The 18,550-nt window shown below is 38.7% G+C and overlaps 1 protein-coding gene across 1 annotated transcript in view; it reads left to right on the plus strand.

Moving 5' to 3' along the window:
* WDFY3 (WD repeat and FYVE domain containing 3) overlaps window positions 1-18,550 on the plus strand; it is a 241,607-nt gene that overhangs the window by 119,630 nt on the left and 103,427 nt on the right. Inside the window, exons 17-23 of the mRNA XM_065404726.1 lie at window positions 856-1,087; window positions 5,383-5,483; window positions 7,063-7,281; window positions 10,176-10,357; window positions 13,135-13,366; window positions 16,350-16,510; window positions 18,352-18,463. Of these exons, the coding sequence (XP_065260798.1) occupies window positions 856-1,087; window positions 5,383-5,483; window positions 7,063-7,281; window positions 10,176-10,357; window positions 13,135-13,366; window positions 16,350-16,510; window positions 18,352-18,463 (1,239 nt within the window). The remainder of the gene's footprint in view (window positions 1-855; window positions 1,088-5,382; window positions 5,484-7,062; window positions 7,282-10,175; window positions 10,358-13,134; window positions 13,367-16,349; window positions 16,511-18,351; window positions 18,464-18,550) is intronic.

Below are 18,550 nucleotides of genomic sequence, written 5' to 3' on the forward strand. Positions count from 1 at the left end.
TTTCTTGAAAGAGGGTGACGAGAATTATACACAGTATTCCAGATGAAGTTTTACCAGTGCTTTTTAAAATGGCATTTATACTTCCCTAGCTCTGCTGAAAATTATTTATCTTCTGCATCCTAGATGATACATGAAAGATAATAGAGAATGTTATTCTGTATCAATTCATTCTCAACATAGTCTACATCATTGGCATACTTTAAATTTGTCTTTGGTAGCACGTGCTAGGCATTGTTGGATGACAGGCACATGCATAATCTACAAATTTTCAAGAGACTAACACAAGTAACTCTAGTAGTAAGAACTTCAGTTTGTTATCTTGGTATAATTTGAAAAACTACTGGTCAGTAATATTGTACAATGTACAGTGAGAAAATGTATTTGACTTATTTTAGCAGTATGTTACTTATATATTCAGAAAAGACTTCAAGAATCTTTGAAAAATACTATCTTTTCATTCATTAAATCTTAAAATAAAATTGCATTTTGTCTTCAGTACCCAAAAGAAACCTGAGTGTATTAGAACGGGAGCATCAGGAAGTCTGTTTCAACAGAAAATCTGAGAGGAAGGAAAGGGACACTTGTGGCTGAGGCTCTGGACAGGGACTTATGAGATCTGGGTTCAGTTCCCATCTCTGTCACAAACTTTCTGATGACCTTGGGCAAGATATTTAATCTCTTTGCTTTAGTTTAGCATCTTTAAAATGAGGGTAATGCTACTCACAGAGGAGCTGATGACTACTAAGCACTCATACTGCAGTTAAAGGGGCATGAAAAGTATATAAATAAATGAGGGCCTGAAAAAATGTTTTCTTCTGCCAATATATATATATTTTTTCTTGGCTTCTATTGTAGGTAGTATGGTCACATCAATGGAGGGTCTGGGTTCTGACAGCGTGTTCAGCTTGCATGAAGAGAACCACTACCGCATAAGCAGGAGCCTGCTAAAGCCAGCAGAAGGAAGCACAGTACCCCTGACGAGGGTGAAGTGTTTGGTCTCCATGACAACCCCACATGATATCAGACTTCACGGATCGTCAGTTACTCCAGCATTTATTGAATTTGACACATCTCTTGAAGGATTTGGGTAAGGTCTTGCCACACTTTCAAATAGTGTAAAGAATATCTTATTTCTTTTTTCCTTTCAAAGAAATGTGTGCAATTTTTAATGACCAGTTTAAAAAACAAAAACAATTAATCTACAGAAAGAACTACATACTCAATGCCTTCAGACAAAGGATGCTGAATTCAACTAATGAATTTGAAGCACTTTTTGTTACCTGTGGAAGTGTGGATGCCACTGATAATACTGCTTACTTAGATGATCATTTACATGTGCATGGTGGGATCTTTTCAAATAAAGAAGAAACACAAGCATATACTAGCACAAAGAAGCCAGCTGCCAGGATTCAAATGAAGCCTGTGTCCCTAAAATTATCCTAAACTACCCTGAAACCTGGAAGGATTTGGTTGAGAGTTATATACTAGAGAATTATAGGCAAACTAGAAATAGAACTAAAATTGTTTTGAAGCAGCAACTTTTAAAAGGAAATTGAGCCAGTAAGTAAGTTCAAATCATTGTAGAACAATTTGATCACAGTAATTAGAGGTGTGATCCGTGGACAGGACTTAACTCCCTCTGTACCCTTTGTTAAATCACTTAACCTCCTTGATGCCATTTCCCCATCTAGTAAGTGGGACTGTTTGTGAGGATCTAGACAGTATTTGGTCCTGCCATGCGGGCAGGGGACTGGACTCGATGACCTCTCGAGGTCCCTTCCAGTCCTAGAATCTATGAATCTATGAATCAGCTAGTGTTTATATAAGTGCTTGGAAGCTTAAGATGTGGTGCTATAATACTCAGCAATTTTCTAATAAAAACATTTCTCCTAGGTTGCTTTTTAAAAGATAGAAGAAGTTAAAACATTTTTCATATTTGTCTTGTGAAGAGCCAGACCCTTTCAAAACCACTATGAATGAATTCAAGTAATTTGTAAGGAAAATATATTTTACTTCTGCATTTGTGGTGGACTCCACTTGGCTGGCAGTGAGATCCATGTCAGCTAACGCAGGCTTAAAAATACTGCCAGGCGGTCTCAAGTCAGACAACTCTGAATGAAACCCTGGATGGTGGATAATTATTCAAAGAAAATCCATTGTCTCTAATTTCTCAGATGGAATTCTATTTGGGCAGAAGCTTGCCAAGAAGGTTTCTAGTTACATGGACAAGCTGCTCTCAGAAAGGACTACAGGCTTTCAGACAAGAGGAGTAGCTCCTTTACCTTTTATCTCTCCCCCCCCCCCCCAAAAAAAAAAAAAAGAAAAGAAAAAAGTTACCAAAGAAGGAGAACTTTCTTATTTCAGGGGTAATACTTGAATTCAGAAAGCCAGAGGGAAGCTCAGATTGGGGAATAGATTCAATCCCTCCTTCCAGCCCTAATAGTTTGTATCATTGACTGCAACCAGCTTTCCGTCCTGAAATAGGCCTACAGGACAGAATATCCCAATTATCAAGTGCCTGGTTCCAATTTATTTCAGACAGGTTGGATTGAGAGTATATCATGGATATTCTGGAGTTTGACTGCTCCACTTCCCTTTTTACATCCCCACTCCGACCTCACAAGGCACATATAATTAAACTATCCTGGATGCAATCTTGCAGTTTCTAGAGCTGGTAGAACCTGTCCCTCAAGATGAAGGGTGCGCATTGCCCTACTCTATGTTGTTCATAATAAGAAAAAAGCTCAACCGAGTTCCAGAATATGTTAGACCTAGAGAGGCTACAATAGTTGAAAGAAGATGACAAAATTCAGGATGATGACTGTAGCTTTTTACTATCACTGTGATTTCTTCAGGAGTCCTTTCAGGTTTCAGTGGCTCTGTCAAGAGTTGATCTGAATATTCCAGTCACATCTTGTCATCAATCTCTTTGGTTCACCTATGATATCACAATCAGTACAAAATATTATCGTTGGTCTGCTCTAAATAAATAAATTAATGGAGATATCCTATCTCCTAGAACTGGAAGGGACCTTGAAAGGTCATCGATTCCAGCCCCCTGCCTTCACTAGCAGGACCAAGTATTGATTTTGCCCCAGATCCCTAAGTGGCCCCCTCAAGGATTGAACTCACAACCCTGGGTTTAGCAGGCCAATGCTCAAACCACTGAGCCATCCCGCTCCCTTACTGAGCCATCCCGCCCCCGTCCCAGAATGCTTATAAAGTTATTAGTGATAAGAGCCAGGTTAAGTAGTTGAGACCCATTTATATATGTTAGACAATACACTGATTAGATCATCTTCCGCAGGGGCCTCGCCAGATCAAAGGGTTATTTTTAGTATGGGGAGCCCACCTGGAGCACAATGCAAAGAGGATATTGAGGTTAAGACTCCAGAGTACCAGTGTTTTAGACATGAGTTGGTCAGGTTGCTTCTTCAGGATTTCCAGGATCACCTGAGAAGGAAGCACATCCTGATTCAATCAGTAAACACAACCATAACATATGTAAACCACTGGTGGGTCACCCGAAGTTCAAGTGTAAAGGTCAACATGATGCAGATTCTCTTGCAGGTAGAAGGTTCACCTAACTTGCACCAAGGTAATCCATATAAAGGTAAACCAGAACACAAAAGCAGACTTGCTATGTCTTCAGCAGGTGGATAACTTGAAAATGTTTCTGAACCAAGAATTATTCAGTTGATATCCAGAGAGCTACCCTAGCTAGACCTATTTGCATCAAGTCAAAAACCCAAACGTGAAGCTACTTTTCCCCAGATCAGGGAAGCAGAACTGTGATTATGGGAAACAGATGGCCTGAATCACAGATGTCCTAATCCAGTTTGTCTACACTTTCACTCTCCACCATTAAGAAGAGTGATTCAGAAGGTTAGAAAGGGACGGGTGTGTGTTGATCATTCTCCTTAACCAAGGATTTGCCAAAGAGACCATGCTACTCAAACCAAGTGGAGCTATTACAGAGGTCTTTGTTCACCTTCCCAGTAGGCAGGATCTCTTATCCCAGTTCTTGCTCCTGCCTCCAGACATAGATTACCTGAACTGAAAAGCTTGGCTACTGGATGTCAAGTTCTGAACAAAATTAGATAACATCTTTCCTGGCCTCAACATATGCAACTGTTCTGGTACAATTCTCTTACTAATATCAAAATGATCACCACCACAAAAGAACAGATATTCCAGCTTTTCTGTATTCTTCACCAGACTGTTTAGACCTGGCTTAAGACTACCACCCACCTACCATCATATTGCTGGCCTTTAAGATAGGCAGTGTCATACATGCATGCTTGGCTTGTCTCTCTCCTAGGTGACCTCATTATATTGAAGGTTTCTTAGGGCAGCACGACCATCTCAACCAGCAAGGTAGTTCTATCTTCCCTTCTGTTTTACATGAGGACACAGTAGCTATTTGGACTCCAAAGTTATTTGTCACCAAAGTATAAACTCTTCCTTATTTCAGAGGTAATCAGTCTTCCCTCGGTTTGCCCAAGGCCTCAGCAATTGAAAGAAGAAACACAGCACATCCTAGATGTGGGAAGAGCAGTGGAAATACATCTTGTCAAAACTTGCCAGTCCAGGAAAACACTTTATTCCTTTCCTACCATCCTAAATACTTGGGCCTGAAGGAATATAAATCCTCCACAGCTCGTTAGCCAGATGCCTCTCTAAAGAATACTTATCTGTAGATAAACTGATTACTTTAAAGGATCAGGGAACACTCAACGCATTCCATAGTGGCATCCTGAGAAATGTTGTCAGCCACCACAGAGGAAATCTGTTCATCCATTAATACTTCTTTTTAAAGGACGATAGACTTGACTTTCACTTCCCTGCAGAAGTATACTTTGACACAAAGGTGCTCCAGGTATCTGACATATACAGTGTAAGTTGTTTAGGTGGATATGGTGGAATTTAACAAAATAAGGCTGTTGAAGTTGTTTGTATTAAATCTAATAAGAATTTAGGGTGAGACCCTGAATCCCTCTGATTCTTTAGCTGACACAGCTCCCAACACAAATTACACCAGTCCTAATGGCTGGGGTGAGTTATGACTGACTTCAGTATCAGTGTAAAGTGGCTTTGGACAGAGGCCCTAGAGCTTCATGGACAAGTGTCAACTGCCTCTGGTACCTACAGTAAGACAGGCACTGACAAAATGTCTTGAGGAGAGTTCAGTCTTGGAAAGAAAATTAAGGGGTAATACATTTTTTGTATTCTCTATGTAAGCAAGTGAATTCAAGTACAGTGTGGGCATGTTACAGCATCTTTTTCCAGGTTAGATTTTGTTTACTTATAAAGTAGAGATTGGAAAATTGCATTGATATTTGGCTATCACAAACACTAATATAGAGATATTTTATTTAACAGCTGTCTATTCTTGCCAAGTTTGGCTCCCCACAATGCACCTACAAATAATGCTGTCACAACAGGTCTTGTTGATGGTGCTGTAGTCAGTGGAATTGGAACTGGTAAGTACATACAGCTGTTTACAAGATTATATATTAATGACTCTGTACTATTTATGACTGCTGTATTGCTCTGTTAACCACAAAGTGATAGCAGTATTATATGTGCTCCTCTCAAATAGTCTAGAGCTCTTCTTATATCTTATTTATATACCTTTCTATTGTTTTCCACTGCATCAGCAAAAAGAAATAGAAAATGTAGAAATGTTTTACAGTGAAAGATTTTTCAGCATAAGGTTGAACTGTGTAAAAGGAATGTATGTGATGCAAATGTACTGGTGTGTGTGTGTGTGTGTGTATGAATACAACATAGTCAAATTTATTCCTTCAGAACACATGTTAAGAGAACATTAAGATTGCAGTGTTAAACAGCCAAAACTCAGGAAGTGCTGTAATTTAGGTCACACATTCAAACTTAATTGTTTTATACAATAATCATTGTTGCATCGTCACAATACTGTTATTTATTCAGGATCCCAGCCTCATTCAGTGAATAGAATGAATGGTACATGGATTATTTTGATCTTCCTTTTTTAAGGAGTAGACCTCTGTCACATGTGAGCCCTGATCCAATTTTCATTGAAGTCAATGGAAAGATTCCTATTGACTTCTGTGGCAGTTAGTGGAGGCCTTCATTGTACATCATACCGTTGGTACACTTACGGCTCAATTCTGCTGTGCTGCATTGCTTACATTGCGTTAGTTCATTTACTTCATTTCACTAGATGTACTACAATGTACACTATTGTAATTACAAACAGAATTAGCCCAGAATGGGAAACAGATTCATAGGACTCCTGTCTTAGTCATTAAGTACCCCTAACATTCGCTGACAGAATACTGTCCAACCTGAATGAATCAAGAATCCTGTGGAGATAACTGCATGTGCCAAAGTTAAGAATGCACATCTATAATACAGAACTGTTTAGCGGACAGCACTTAAATTCCCTTGTTTTCCCTGATTAAAGGACTTGCTTTAGAGAGCTGCCTCATGCAATGTGAACTTTAAGGGATCAAATGAAATGAGGTAAAGCTCATACAGATAGGCCCTTTGAGGCATGAGTCACCAAATTCCATACACATTCAAGCACACTACAGCCTTTTCCTTTTAGAATGCTGTTTTATGTACAGAAGTCTCATAATTAAAAGTTTCCCACATGTGGATGAATTGTGATTTTTTTTTTTTTGGTAATAATTATAGCCCTGTCAAATCAAAACAAAGTTCACTGTGACACTGAAAGTGTCTAAGGACTATGACCCTGTCAAATTTCAATTATTTTTTTCCAAAGAACTGACACTGAGTGGTAGGGGAGGGGAGGGGGAGTATTTTTTATAAACTGGAAAAGTGGGCTCTTTTCACTTTCCTTATTCTCAAAAATAGCTCTTGCTCTCTCTCCCCCCTCCCCCTCTCTCTCTATGTGTAAATATTATTACCCTCAGCCAGAGAGCAGACTTGTAAAATTTCAGCCCAGAAAGTGAAAGCTTATAAGCAACTGCCAAAAGGAACTTCAGAATGGAAATGCTTGTGCAACCTTAACTATTGCTGCTACAACTATAATACAATTTTGTTTTTTTGTTTTAGGGGAAAGGTTTTTTCCTCCACCATCTGGTTTAAGCTATTCAACTTGGTTTTGCATTGAGCATTTTAGTACACCTCCTAATAACCATCCAGTCAGACTATTTACTGTTGTGCGACGAGCAAACTCTTCAGAGCAGCACTATGTATGCCTTACCATTATCCTCTCAGCAAAAGACCGATCACTAATTGTTTCAACTAAAGAAGAACTGCTTCAAAACTATGGTAAGAGGTGCTGTAGTCTCATATTTTTGATAGTATTATGGAGGCATAAGAATATCTTCATAGTTAAGTTGATGTCTAGGTATTGCAGTTGATGGAATTTTCACTGAAATATTTCTTCCTCTAAATGACTTTTGCAACAAATGAAATGCAAAGCACACTTCTGTTTCTCTGTGAATTATAAGGGTACCTTTGAAAGTTGGTGTGTGAATGTAAATAAAATGACCCTCAACCTTAGTGCTACAGATTTCAAGGAGAAGATTTCAAGGAGAAGATTGAGTCAATAATGCTGGTAAATTCCTAGTCTTCTGGAAGAGATGATTAAACTTAAAAGGGACAACTTTCAAGGCTATAAACATGTAGTAGAGGTTAATGGTTCAAAAGTAGGGTAAAAGGTATCCTTTTAGCACTGAACTCAGATGCTATGAAAGGGTTGATTATTTTCAGGTAGGTCTAACAGTGTTATTGTCTTTTAAATGGGCTTGAAACAATATGAACAGGTAGTCCAGACTCTGGACAAAAAGTAAATTCAGCTAGTTACTAAAAACGTATAGGTTTCAGAGTAGCAGCCGTGTTAGTCTGTATCAGCAAAGAGAACAGGAATACTTGTGGCACCTTAGAGACGAACAAATTTATTTGAGCATAAGCTTTTGTGGGCTACAGCCCACTTCATCTGATGCATCTGATGAAGTGGGCAGTAGCCCACAAAAGCTTATGCTCAAATAAATTTGTTCGTCTCTAAGGTGCCACAAGTACTCCTGTCCTTTTTTTAAAAAACTTATATTATTCCCATTGGAGCTACATGCATTAAGAATTGTCATGATATGAATTACTTGTAGAAAGTTGAGCAGATCATACTTTTTAGTATTCCTCTTTTTTACATTAATTTCATATTCATATTGTTACAAATGTCAGAAGTTCAAGAAATAAAAATGAAAGACTTAATAGCCATAACACAGTGGGTTCTAAAATTCTTCAGTCACACAATGTGGTGATACCTCTGTTTTCTGAGACTGTAGACTCTTCTTCTTGGGAGAGAAATAAATCTTGATAAGTTTGTATAATTTCTTTTGTCTGCATGTAAGTCAAACTTGAACATTTCATGCTTCAATTGGTATGTCTCTCACTCTTCCAAGAAGTACTGGATTTGAAAAGGCATTGTCAGAAAAGACCTGAAGTTTTCTGACAGGTTACAAACACTGTTTTTTAATTGGCTTGGAAAATCTGCTCCGGTAAAGTGTCACCCTAAGGCTTAACTTATTTTCTGATGACTGGCTAGTGTTGCTGTAAAGTATGAAGGAAATAAGTACCTAAGACCTGATATAACAAGCCTACCAGAGGTTCCATTTTTGAAACCACCACCACTCCCAGATCTAAAATAGAGCTTGGAGCAGTGAGTGTATAAGAAGCTAGTGTAATTGGGTCTTGGGAATTGTTCATGCCTTCCAAAATTAAATTAAAAATGCTTGTTACACAAAATGAGCAATGTTTCAGTTAAAATACAGCACATTCAATGTTTTGAAAATGAAATCAGCAGTTCTTTTTGAAGAGTTAAGAACTAGGAAAGAGCACAGTATAGTTCTGATCCTGCTAAAACACTAAACTGCAGTGTTAATTTTGGCAAATTATTTTAAACTCACTGACTCCCCAGATATAAATTGGGGATAATAAGTCTCATCTATGTTACACACACATTTTGAAGATTGATTACATAATATTTGTATGGAATTTTAAAAATCATTATTTAATAGTTTTAAATAAAATTGATGCAACTAACTGATTGTTTTCATATTTACTTGGTAAATTTGCTTTGAAAGAAGTCTCAGGTTTTAAGACAATTTCCAGATTGAGGCAAAAACTATTCAAATTTTGGCAAAATTTCCTGTACTTTTCCAGTGGCCTTAGTCAATGTTCTGATTTATATTATATCTTTCTTAATCTCATAAAAGATTATTGAACTGTTATTTCAAGGTATGTCGAAATTGAGAGTTTAAGTTGGCAGTTCCGTTTTCTCTGTACAGTAGTTGAAAAGGGAGAAAAAACCTCACCAAAACATTATCGACATATCTGAGAGAACCAATATCACAGGTCAAAGTTCCCTATGACCTTATGAAAACTCCTCATCTGTGTCCCACCTTTATATGACTTGGTCACTAGTTAATCCATCTCTTATAAAGTTTTTAATGATGGTCCTTTGTACTATATTTGTGTAAGATTATTTAGAGTGGGATTTTCAAAATTGTTGTCCTACATCTCTTCCCACTGAAGTCATTGGTAAAACTCCTGTTGACTTCAGTGGAATTTGAGTTGGGACAATGTTGAGCAATTTTGAAAACTCCACCCTTCATACTCATATAGAAAGTACTAGAGTCTTGATAGTACATCATTTTGTGTCACTTATGTACTTCCACGATGAAAATGAAGAAAAATATTGCCGCAGGAGATAGGGCTTCAAGTTACTGTTTCAAAGCAGGTAAGAACAATAAGAGAAATGAAGTAAAAAAAATTAATCAGTGCACTTAGGATTTTCTTGGATAAAAAGTAAAGAAACATAAGTGTGGAAACTGTTAAAACTAATAATGCTATACCAGTTTCTCTTTCTGCAACTCTGTAAAGGAATTCATATTATCAGACTCTGAAAATACATGCTCAATAAAGTAAACTTGAAAAATTCTGTGTTCGCTCTTTCATTTTAATTGAAAGTAAAGCAATATTTGATGATTTACTCAGATCATGTAACTTTTTATTGGGTTTTTGGTTGCCTTCAAATGTATTTGCTTTCTGAAATGTCAACCTTAATTTATTGATTTATAGTATTTTAATGTAAAGCCTGAGGAAATAGAGGAGTAGACTGTTATGATAGCCACCATTTCCCATTAATATTCCTTTCTTTTTAGTTGATGACTTCAGTGAAGAATCATCCTTCTATGAGATTCTTCCTTGTTGTGCTCGATTTCGCTGTGGTGACCTCATAGTGGAAGGACAGTGGCATCATCTTGTTCTGGTGATGAGTAAAGGCATGCTGAAAAACAGTACAGCTGCACTTTACATTGATGGACTGCTTGTTAATACTGTGAAGGTGGAGTAAAAACTTTACATTTTAACTTTGTGTTTTTCCACTAGACTTGCTATATTTTCTTTCACATCGTACTGATGTATTTTACTTGTGCCCAGGGTGATGGAGCATCATTGCTTCCAAATAGAAAAGACTTTTTCTAAGTTCCTTGCATCATTCCTTACACGCACTATCAGTAACAAATGAAGCAGGGGGTTCTACAAACATCCTCCTTCATTACGCGATCTTGATTCAGTCCTACTACTATTAAAAGGAAAGCGGTAAAAAACAAAATCTATTATGTGCTTTCTAACAACAATGGGGACCATCATTCATTACTGATAGGATTTGAATCCTGAACCTTCAGAACTGCAGCATAGCTTAAACTATTGGACTAACTACATTAGACAGCAGAAGGCTGTTACCCCAGGGAAGGAGTGGGTTGTTGAGGCTACATCCTGAGTCTGAAGTTTAATAGGGGGGAGCTTGGTCCACTCTCTTGCCTTTCCCTCTGGGAGATTTTGCCCATGTGGTATCTTCAGTGGTTGGAATGGCCCAGTGTGGCCATATGTTGGGTTCAGGGTGTGGTGTATTCGGGAGGAGCCTGGAAAGCATTAGGCAATCCAAATAGAAGGATTGCAATAAGCACTCCTTATATTCTTTTTTTTATTGAGGGATGAGGCATGCTTAATAGTACAGGTCAGGAATTTGATACCCAAGTGGCTAAACTATGAAGCCTAAGGCAGAGTAGCAAATATCAGTAAGGGTTTGATCCTGCAAGGTGTACTAAAAGTTCTTCACTTTGTACTGAAGTCATTGGGACTGACGGGAACTCAACACTGGGCAGGATTAGGCCTTAAGGGAACTGGATCGGTGTTGAGGAAAAGATGACATTCCTTCTAACAGACCTAAAACGTTACAGGTGAAACAATGTTTTAACTATAAACATATGTCTGGCACTCTGTATTAATCCTGCAAAATGAGGAATATAATAGTTTTGATGAACTTCAGTATTTCATACAAATTACTACCCTTTTTTAATCTGATGACTAGTCTATGTTAGTGTAAGGGTAACCCACGTTTCTCATTTAGGATGTTTTTTTCCAGCTGTATGAATCTAGTTAATTTGTGTAAAATAAAAGATGGCAGTTTTGTTTTGTTTTTAAGTAAAGGAGAGCTTAGTTGTATGGCACTAGAACAGATCTCTTGTTTGGATTCTTCCGTGAAGTGAGAGATCAACAGTTCAGCCTCTTTAAGCCTTCCAGATTTGATTTATGTGAATGCTATAATGGTGTGAAGCAAAATACTCCTGATATGAAATTTGAAAGAAGCAGAATTGAAAAAGCTCTCCCTACCATGTTACTGAAAAGAGAAAATGTGCAACAAAGCTTTGGAAACACTGTAAAAGGGCTGTCTTCCAAAAATGTTTTTCTTTCCCAAAGCCTGGTGAAATTTCCAGTGTATAATTGTAGACGTATGTTTGTGTGCTACAGAATCTGTTTATCTTCTAAGCAGTTCTGTTTTCCTTAAATGTAAATGCCAGAGTTTTGCATGAAGCTACAATGATGAATTTGAGCAGGAAATTGGTTGATAATGGCAGTCCTTTCTTTAAATTTTATGTAAAGACCTCAAGTGTCTATACCAAATTGTAGCATTAAATTTCATTTAGTATACAAGTTTGTAGACCATTGTTTCAGACTTTGTTCCATATATTTAAAAAAAAAAAAACCTTTGTACTACTGTATGTATTGGGAAGTATCTGTTTAGTGGTTGGACTTACTATATAAGGGGCAGTGTTTATTCCTTAGATCAGAAAGGCAAATTTGGTTCTGTTTCCCTGTCACTGGAATGAAATAACTTTGCTTATTTGTGCCTCAGCATGATCAGGGTGTGAACTACCCTTGCTGTTCTCTTTAATTTTCAAAGAATAAGTGGAGGGATCACTAGAGTATAAAATCATTTTATGGCTATCTCAGAAATATTGACTGTAGCTGTAATTTTGTGTTCTAGTGATGTAGTCTGGCGTGTTATGTTTTTGTTGTTTTTTGTTTCTGTTTTTTAGAATTTAGGTACAAAGATAAAATGGCGATGAGAGCTAGAAAAGAGACAGTAAATAAAACAATGAATCTAGAGTAACTTCTGTATCAGTATGTAACAACTCCTAACATTTGGCTTATTTTGAAGTTTTGTGTTCTTTAAAATTCTTTAAGAATGAGCTTGGTTTTGGGACACAGCGTGGCGATAGGCGCGGGAACGGTGCGGGGGGGTGCTGCAGCACCCGCAGGTTTTATGCGGGGCTCAGCCCTTGCCGACCCCAGGGCTCTGCTCCCGCCAGCCCCGTGCCCGAGGCTCTACATCTGCCCCAGCTGTGGTCCCAGCCTTGGCCCCCTTACCTCTGTCTGCGTCCCCCTCTCCTGGAGCCATGTCCCTGCTCCCAGCCCCAGTTCTAGAGGGCGGGGGGGGGTCGTGGACAGAGGTAAAGGCGGGCGCAAGGTAAACAGAGGGCTTTGCAGTTTCGCAAGCTTTCAGCACCCCCACTATAAAAAGTGTTCCAGTGCCACTGAGCATGGCTGTGCCACAAAGTCAGTAATCTTGTGCAAGTTACTTAACTTCTATGTTTCAATTTCCCTTTAGCAGCATAGGCACAATTATCTCAAGAGAAATGTTGCCATAACTAGTTAATGTTTTACATATATATTTGAACACATGAAACGCTTTCTAAATTTCCAAGTTATTTACTTTCTTTTTGTGATAGCTTTGTACTCCTCCTAACAGCTTTGCCACTTGTTTCTCTTTTACAGCTTCACTATGTTCACAGTAGCCCAGGTGGGTCAGGTTCTGCTAATCCACCAGTAGTCAGCACAGTTTATGCCTATACTGGCACACCACCTGCCCAACGCCAGATCTCCTCCTTGGTTTGGCGTCTGGGACCAACACATTTCTTAGAGGAAGTCTTGCCTCTTTCAAGTGTTAGCACCATTTTTGAGCTGGGACCAAATTATGTTGGAAGCTTTCAAGCAGTGTACATCCCATGTAAGTACAAATGAATTTGTTGTAAATGATTTTAGAGAGGATTATCTTTTTAAATTCCGAATCTACCCTGTGAACAATGGAAGCCCATTTACTTACTGTTTGAGAAAAGTGAGGGCAACTCATAGGAAAAGATGTTACTATGAACCAAACTCTTAAGAGCTCAGAATTATCTCATAATTATTGTTTTAACATATGGACTGTGAATAAATTCTTGGTCTCCAGCATTAATATATAATAGCATAATTCTTTTCATTGATCCACTGATTTAAACAAAGCTATATTGAAATATAATGGCTAAACATAGCTCTACTGAGAATAAAATTACACTGGACAAAATGTAGCGCATACAAAAATTTTAAGGGTTTATTGCAAACAAAAGCGAGCAATGATTACATTGGTATTGTAACCATTTTCGAGAGTTCTTTTTGGAAATGGAATGTGGTGATGGTGTGGTGATTGGGAAACAGTGGGTTCCTCCTCATTTGCTCTGACAGGATGATGAACAGCCATCATCCAGGATTTTCCTGTGTTGTAGAACTCCCTCTTTTGCCTCTGCATTTAGATTCTTACCTCACCGAAAACAACATGCAGGAAGGAAATTTCCATGGCTACCTCCGATAGTCACAGAACGCTCAAGCACAAAAGGCTAAAGGAAAAAAAAGAAAAACCAACAAAGAAAAAAAAATCAACTGTACTGCTTCTTACAGTAGCTTTTTCCCACAGGGACTGTAACATTTTTCTGCTGTCACTGAGAAAAACCTCCATTATCTCAGAGGAGTGAGGCAGTGGGTGAAATGAGCTGTGACAGAAAAAAATAACCACAGATCTTGCCTGAAGGACAAAAGAATCTCTCCCATGAGGCCAAAGGCTGTCCCAAAAGTTGCAGCAGAGAGACAGCATTTGAAGTGGTGTCTGGAGCTGAGAAGGACAAAATTGTCACTCTCAAAGAGGAAAGAAGCTCATCTTAGAGGCCTTCCAACCAGTTCGCAAGATTTGAGGAATCCCTCTTATAGACCTGTTCACAACAAAATTCAGTGTCAAGTGCTCCTTTTTCTGGCAGCAGGTATCCAGACCTAATAACTCTAGCTCTGGACCCATTTGCTATTCCATTAATTTTTTCTCTAGATTATAGTTGTCCTGCTCATGTGGTGAGTCCTAAAGAAAACTGCTCAGCACAAGACTTCTTAAAACCTAATTGCCAAAAGTGACCAAGGCATGGTTGGCACATGGACCTGCTGGTGCAAGAAGTAAAGAGCCCTATGTCCTTATGCAAATACTTTATTCAGTAGGGTCCAATGATGAAGCAGACCCAGGACTCCTGAGTCTTTTCTCCTGACTCACTGAAGCTGAGCTGCTTCATTGGGGGTGTTTTAGGGCACCCATGAAAAAGTGACCACTTTCACATTCTTACTGCATAAGCTGAGTTTTTCCATGTGATGGAAGGCAAAGATTTTTTTTCTTTCCAGCTAGGCAGGCTAGAATGTTTTTGTCAAAGCCTAGCCACTTGTTCCTTTACTGTGTGCTGTGCTAAGCACTGTAAGGGGTTTGGTAGATGGTACAACTGTGGGGCCTTCTTCCTTGGTATCAGATTTCCCTGAAGGGTAGGTGCCTTTTTATGCCCTCAATCTGGTTAACTTCCCAGTGTCTCTGCGTAGTCTGAACCTGTATGAAACTGCCTTCAAGCCTCCATGCTGGCAGATTTGCATTTTTCTCCCTGAAGGTAGTTGTTGGAGACCAAATCCCTTACCTAGGAGAATAGGAGAGCTCTCTGTTTTCCTGCAATCCTCTATGTTTGGTCTTACAGAGAGATAAACTGCTATCTCTAGGTCATTTGCCCCTGTCAAATATTTTGCCAAAAGTCCTGTCCCTCTTTCAGCTAACCAGGATGCCTTCTTTCTAAGTTTTGGTCCCAGTCTTAAGCCATAAAGAGAAAAACCTGGCACAATCTGGACCCCAGAAGAGTCCTCAAGGTATACCTAGATTAGAAATCTTCAAGGGAATAGTTTTCCATTCATTGTCTTGATGGGTTAAAGGAAAGACCCCCCCCAGGCATCAAAATATGTCATGAACGAAGGATCAAATTTGGTATCCAGGAGGCTTAGGAGAACCACAGGAATTCCCTGTCAAGTTAGTTTTAGAGCCTACTCCACTGGAGCCCTAGACACTTGCTGAGCCAGAGAGAGGAGACATTAAGTGAACAAGATTTGCACTGCACCTTTTCACTAGTCACTGCAGATGCAGCTCTACCGTGCAGGGGTGGAGCAGAACTTTGTGAGAAGCATCCCCTTCCAGGGCAGTGGATTCTCTTTGCCTTTTTTACTTCCTCTGGGCCTTCAGATCCCTCTTCTAATTCAGCCTTGGATCTCATTCTCCTTTCCTAGAGTGTTACTCTTAGCAGAGGTTATTGTCAGGTTGTCACAAACCAAGCCACAGATAGGCAAATAATATTGCTGTTTACTGGCTAATTTGGTTTCCATGGCTTGATCACAGCAGTGCATATTCCCATCCTAGTGAATTTTCTAAGACCAGGCTTTGGTAACAGACTTGCCTTCTTAGCAAGGTAAGTGGGGTGGTCTTAACAGCTCTCTTTTGGGTCAGAAAGAAACGGGGGAAACAGCATGACTTCGTTGCCCATCTTGAATGAATGAGGAGGGGGAAGCCAGAATTTGTACTTTCGGTCACAGACAGCGAACTGGCCATTAAGGATGAATATAATTTACCTTTGAATAGGAAGGAAAATAAACTTGTTGCTGTTTTTAAAAATAGGGGGCATGTTACACAAGTTCTATGCCTTCTTGTATAGAGGCTCAGACTGTACACAGTGCTGTTTGATGTTGACTCTATCTTTAGAAGGGTTATTCATAGCCACTGAATTTATTTTGGAGGCCTTTCTCTAGCGTAAAGTGTACTGCAATTTTACTTTAAAAATTTACTGTACAGAAAAACAGTTCTGGTTTTAAAATAAGTTTTTCTTATCTTAAAGGTAAAGATTCTAAATCGGAAGGAGTCAGCCCATCTCCAGTATCTTTGGTACCAGAGGAGAAAGTCTCTTTTGGTTTATATGCACTCTCAGTTTCTTCACTTACAGTGGCAAGAATAAGGAAAGTTTACAACAAATTGGATAGTAAAGCTATTGCCAAACAGGTATGTTAGAAAACACATGGTATTAACTTCAGAAATTTGCTAGGTTAAAAATGGTCTCAGACTTATAATTCTACATATTTTCACTGTTAATTTTTGTTTTTAATTCTGTCTGACATTTGGGCTCTACGCTGCTGTGATAGCCATCACCTACGCCCAAATTCACAAAGGTATTTAGTCTCCTAATTTCCATTGAAATCTGTGGAAGTTAGGTGTCTATATACCTTTGTGGATCTGGGTCCTACTTACTAAAAATGTTCTCTGTGTTCATTTTTCTCTTAGGTAAGTTTTTTAAACTGCACTGCACCATTTTATGGGATGATGCTCTTAGATGATCCTCTCCATTAGAATTACTAGTGACAGTTTTATTCCTTTTTTCCCTTTATTGCAGATGCTCATTGTAATTCCCAATGAAAATATTTAAGGCCATAGTGTAGAACAAGAAAGTTGATAGTAATAGAAGTAAACATTATAATGTCCCGACCTTCTGAATGTGCAAATGTGTGGTGTTCCACTAACCCTCATGTCCATAAATGTTTGAAGGTTCTAAGTTAATGTCATAGGGACAACTGCAGTTTTGACTAATTTCCTTTACTTGGAGCAATATTATGTCTCTAATTTTTACTCTGATTTGTGAAACTGATAATCAGTCTAACAAATGATGTTCTTAGCTAATTTAATTTTTTTTAACCTATCACTGAATTGATTACTTATGGGATCACCATTTCTAAGTGTTGTAATTTGTTTAATAGAAATTAGGGTCAGTGGAAATCCTAGGGCTTGTCCAACTTCTGTGATAAGTTATCTTAGTGGCCTCTTTGGGTTATTTGAAAGTTAATTTTATTTTTAAACCTTATCCATTCTTTACCATGAGAGAGAGAGAAAAATTGTCACATCTGTCACAGTTCAGGGCAGCTGCACCTGTATTGCCCCTCGGTAATCCAGGAAGGGCACCCACTCTTAGGGTCCAAGTCCCCAGCCGTTGCCTTTCTACCTGTGTGTGTGTGTCTTCTGACTGTAACATTTCCAGGCTGCACAGTTCCCTGGCTTCACAGCAAAAGACCATGTATGTAAACAGGCCTGCTTGCTTCTCCTTTCAGGGATGGTACACAGTGTAATTGACCACAGTTATAAAGTATCACTCCGCACTTCCTATGCAAACATATTTATTCTTAGGGTATAAACAGTACAAAGAAAATTTATTAAAAACAATAAATACTTACCTACATACTTGCTAATAAATTTACCAGAGATTCTTCCCCCTCCCCCCCCCCCACTCCCAGTGTCTCCAATGTGGGCTCTGGCAGGGGAGACCTTCAGACCCCCTCAAAAGGATCCGTTATGTTTCACAAGTTCAGAACAGTTTCAGCTGTGAACTAGCACACACGAAAAGTTAGTAGTCCAATCTTTATACAGTTCAGGAGTGCTTGATCTGGAGTTTCCAGGAGCAGGTAATCAGTAAACAATAGGGTTTTTTTTCCCCTCAGGGCATGGCTTCAAAAGGGTGGATTTTGAAGTAGATCAGTTGCATTCCCCTCATTCCTAACTATTTCCTAGGAAATTCACACATGGTGTCCCCAAAAATCCTTTAAAATACCTAATATCTCCCAGAGATTGCATCAATCCTTCCTGCTCCTAAAGAAGTTCCATACAATAGTATACAAACATTTTCATTTTCAATACAATGGGCCCTCAAAGATATTAAACATAATTCAAAAAGGTTTAACTTAATTCCCTAAGGTTTGCCTGGAATGTTGCAGGATACTGTTGTAGAGAGACATCATCATTTTCAACAGCAAAAATCTTCTGACTCAATCACTTTCTTTCATGGTATTTTATTCAAGCTGGCTGTTTCTTCTCATGAGAATGCCACACCAGTGAAGCTACTGCACAACTCAGCAGGACATCTGAATGGACCTGCACGCACCATTGGAGCAGCTCTGATAGGATATTTGGGTGAGATAATTTGATGTTAATGTGTGTTTACTGCATTAAATATTTTTGATTTACAGTATATAAGAACAAAGGTCTAGAAGGTGGATA

This window comes from Emys orbicularis, chromosome 5 (genome assembly GCF_028017835.1).
Source record: "Emys orbicularis isolate rEmyOrb1 chromosome 5, rEmyOrb1.hap1, whole genome shotgun sequence".
Taxonomy (NCBI): Eukaryota; Metazoa; Chordata; order Testudines; family Emydidae; genus Emys; species Emys orbicularis.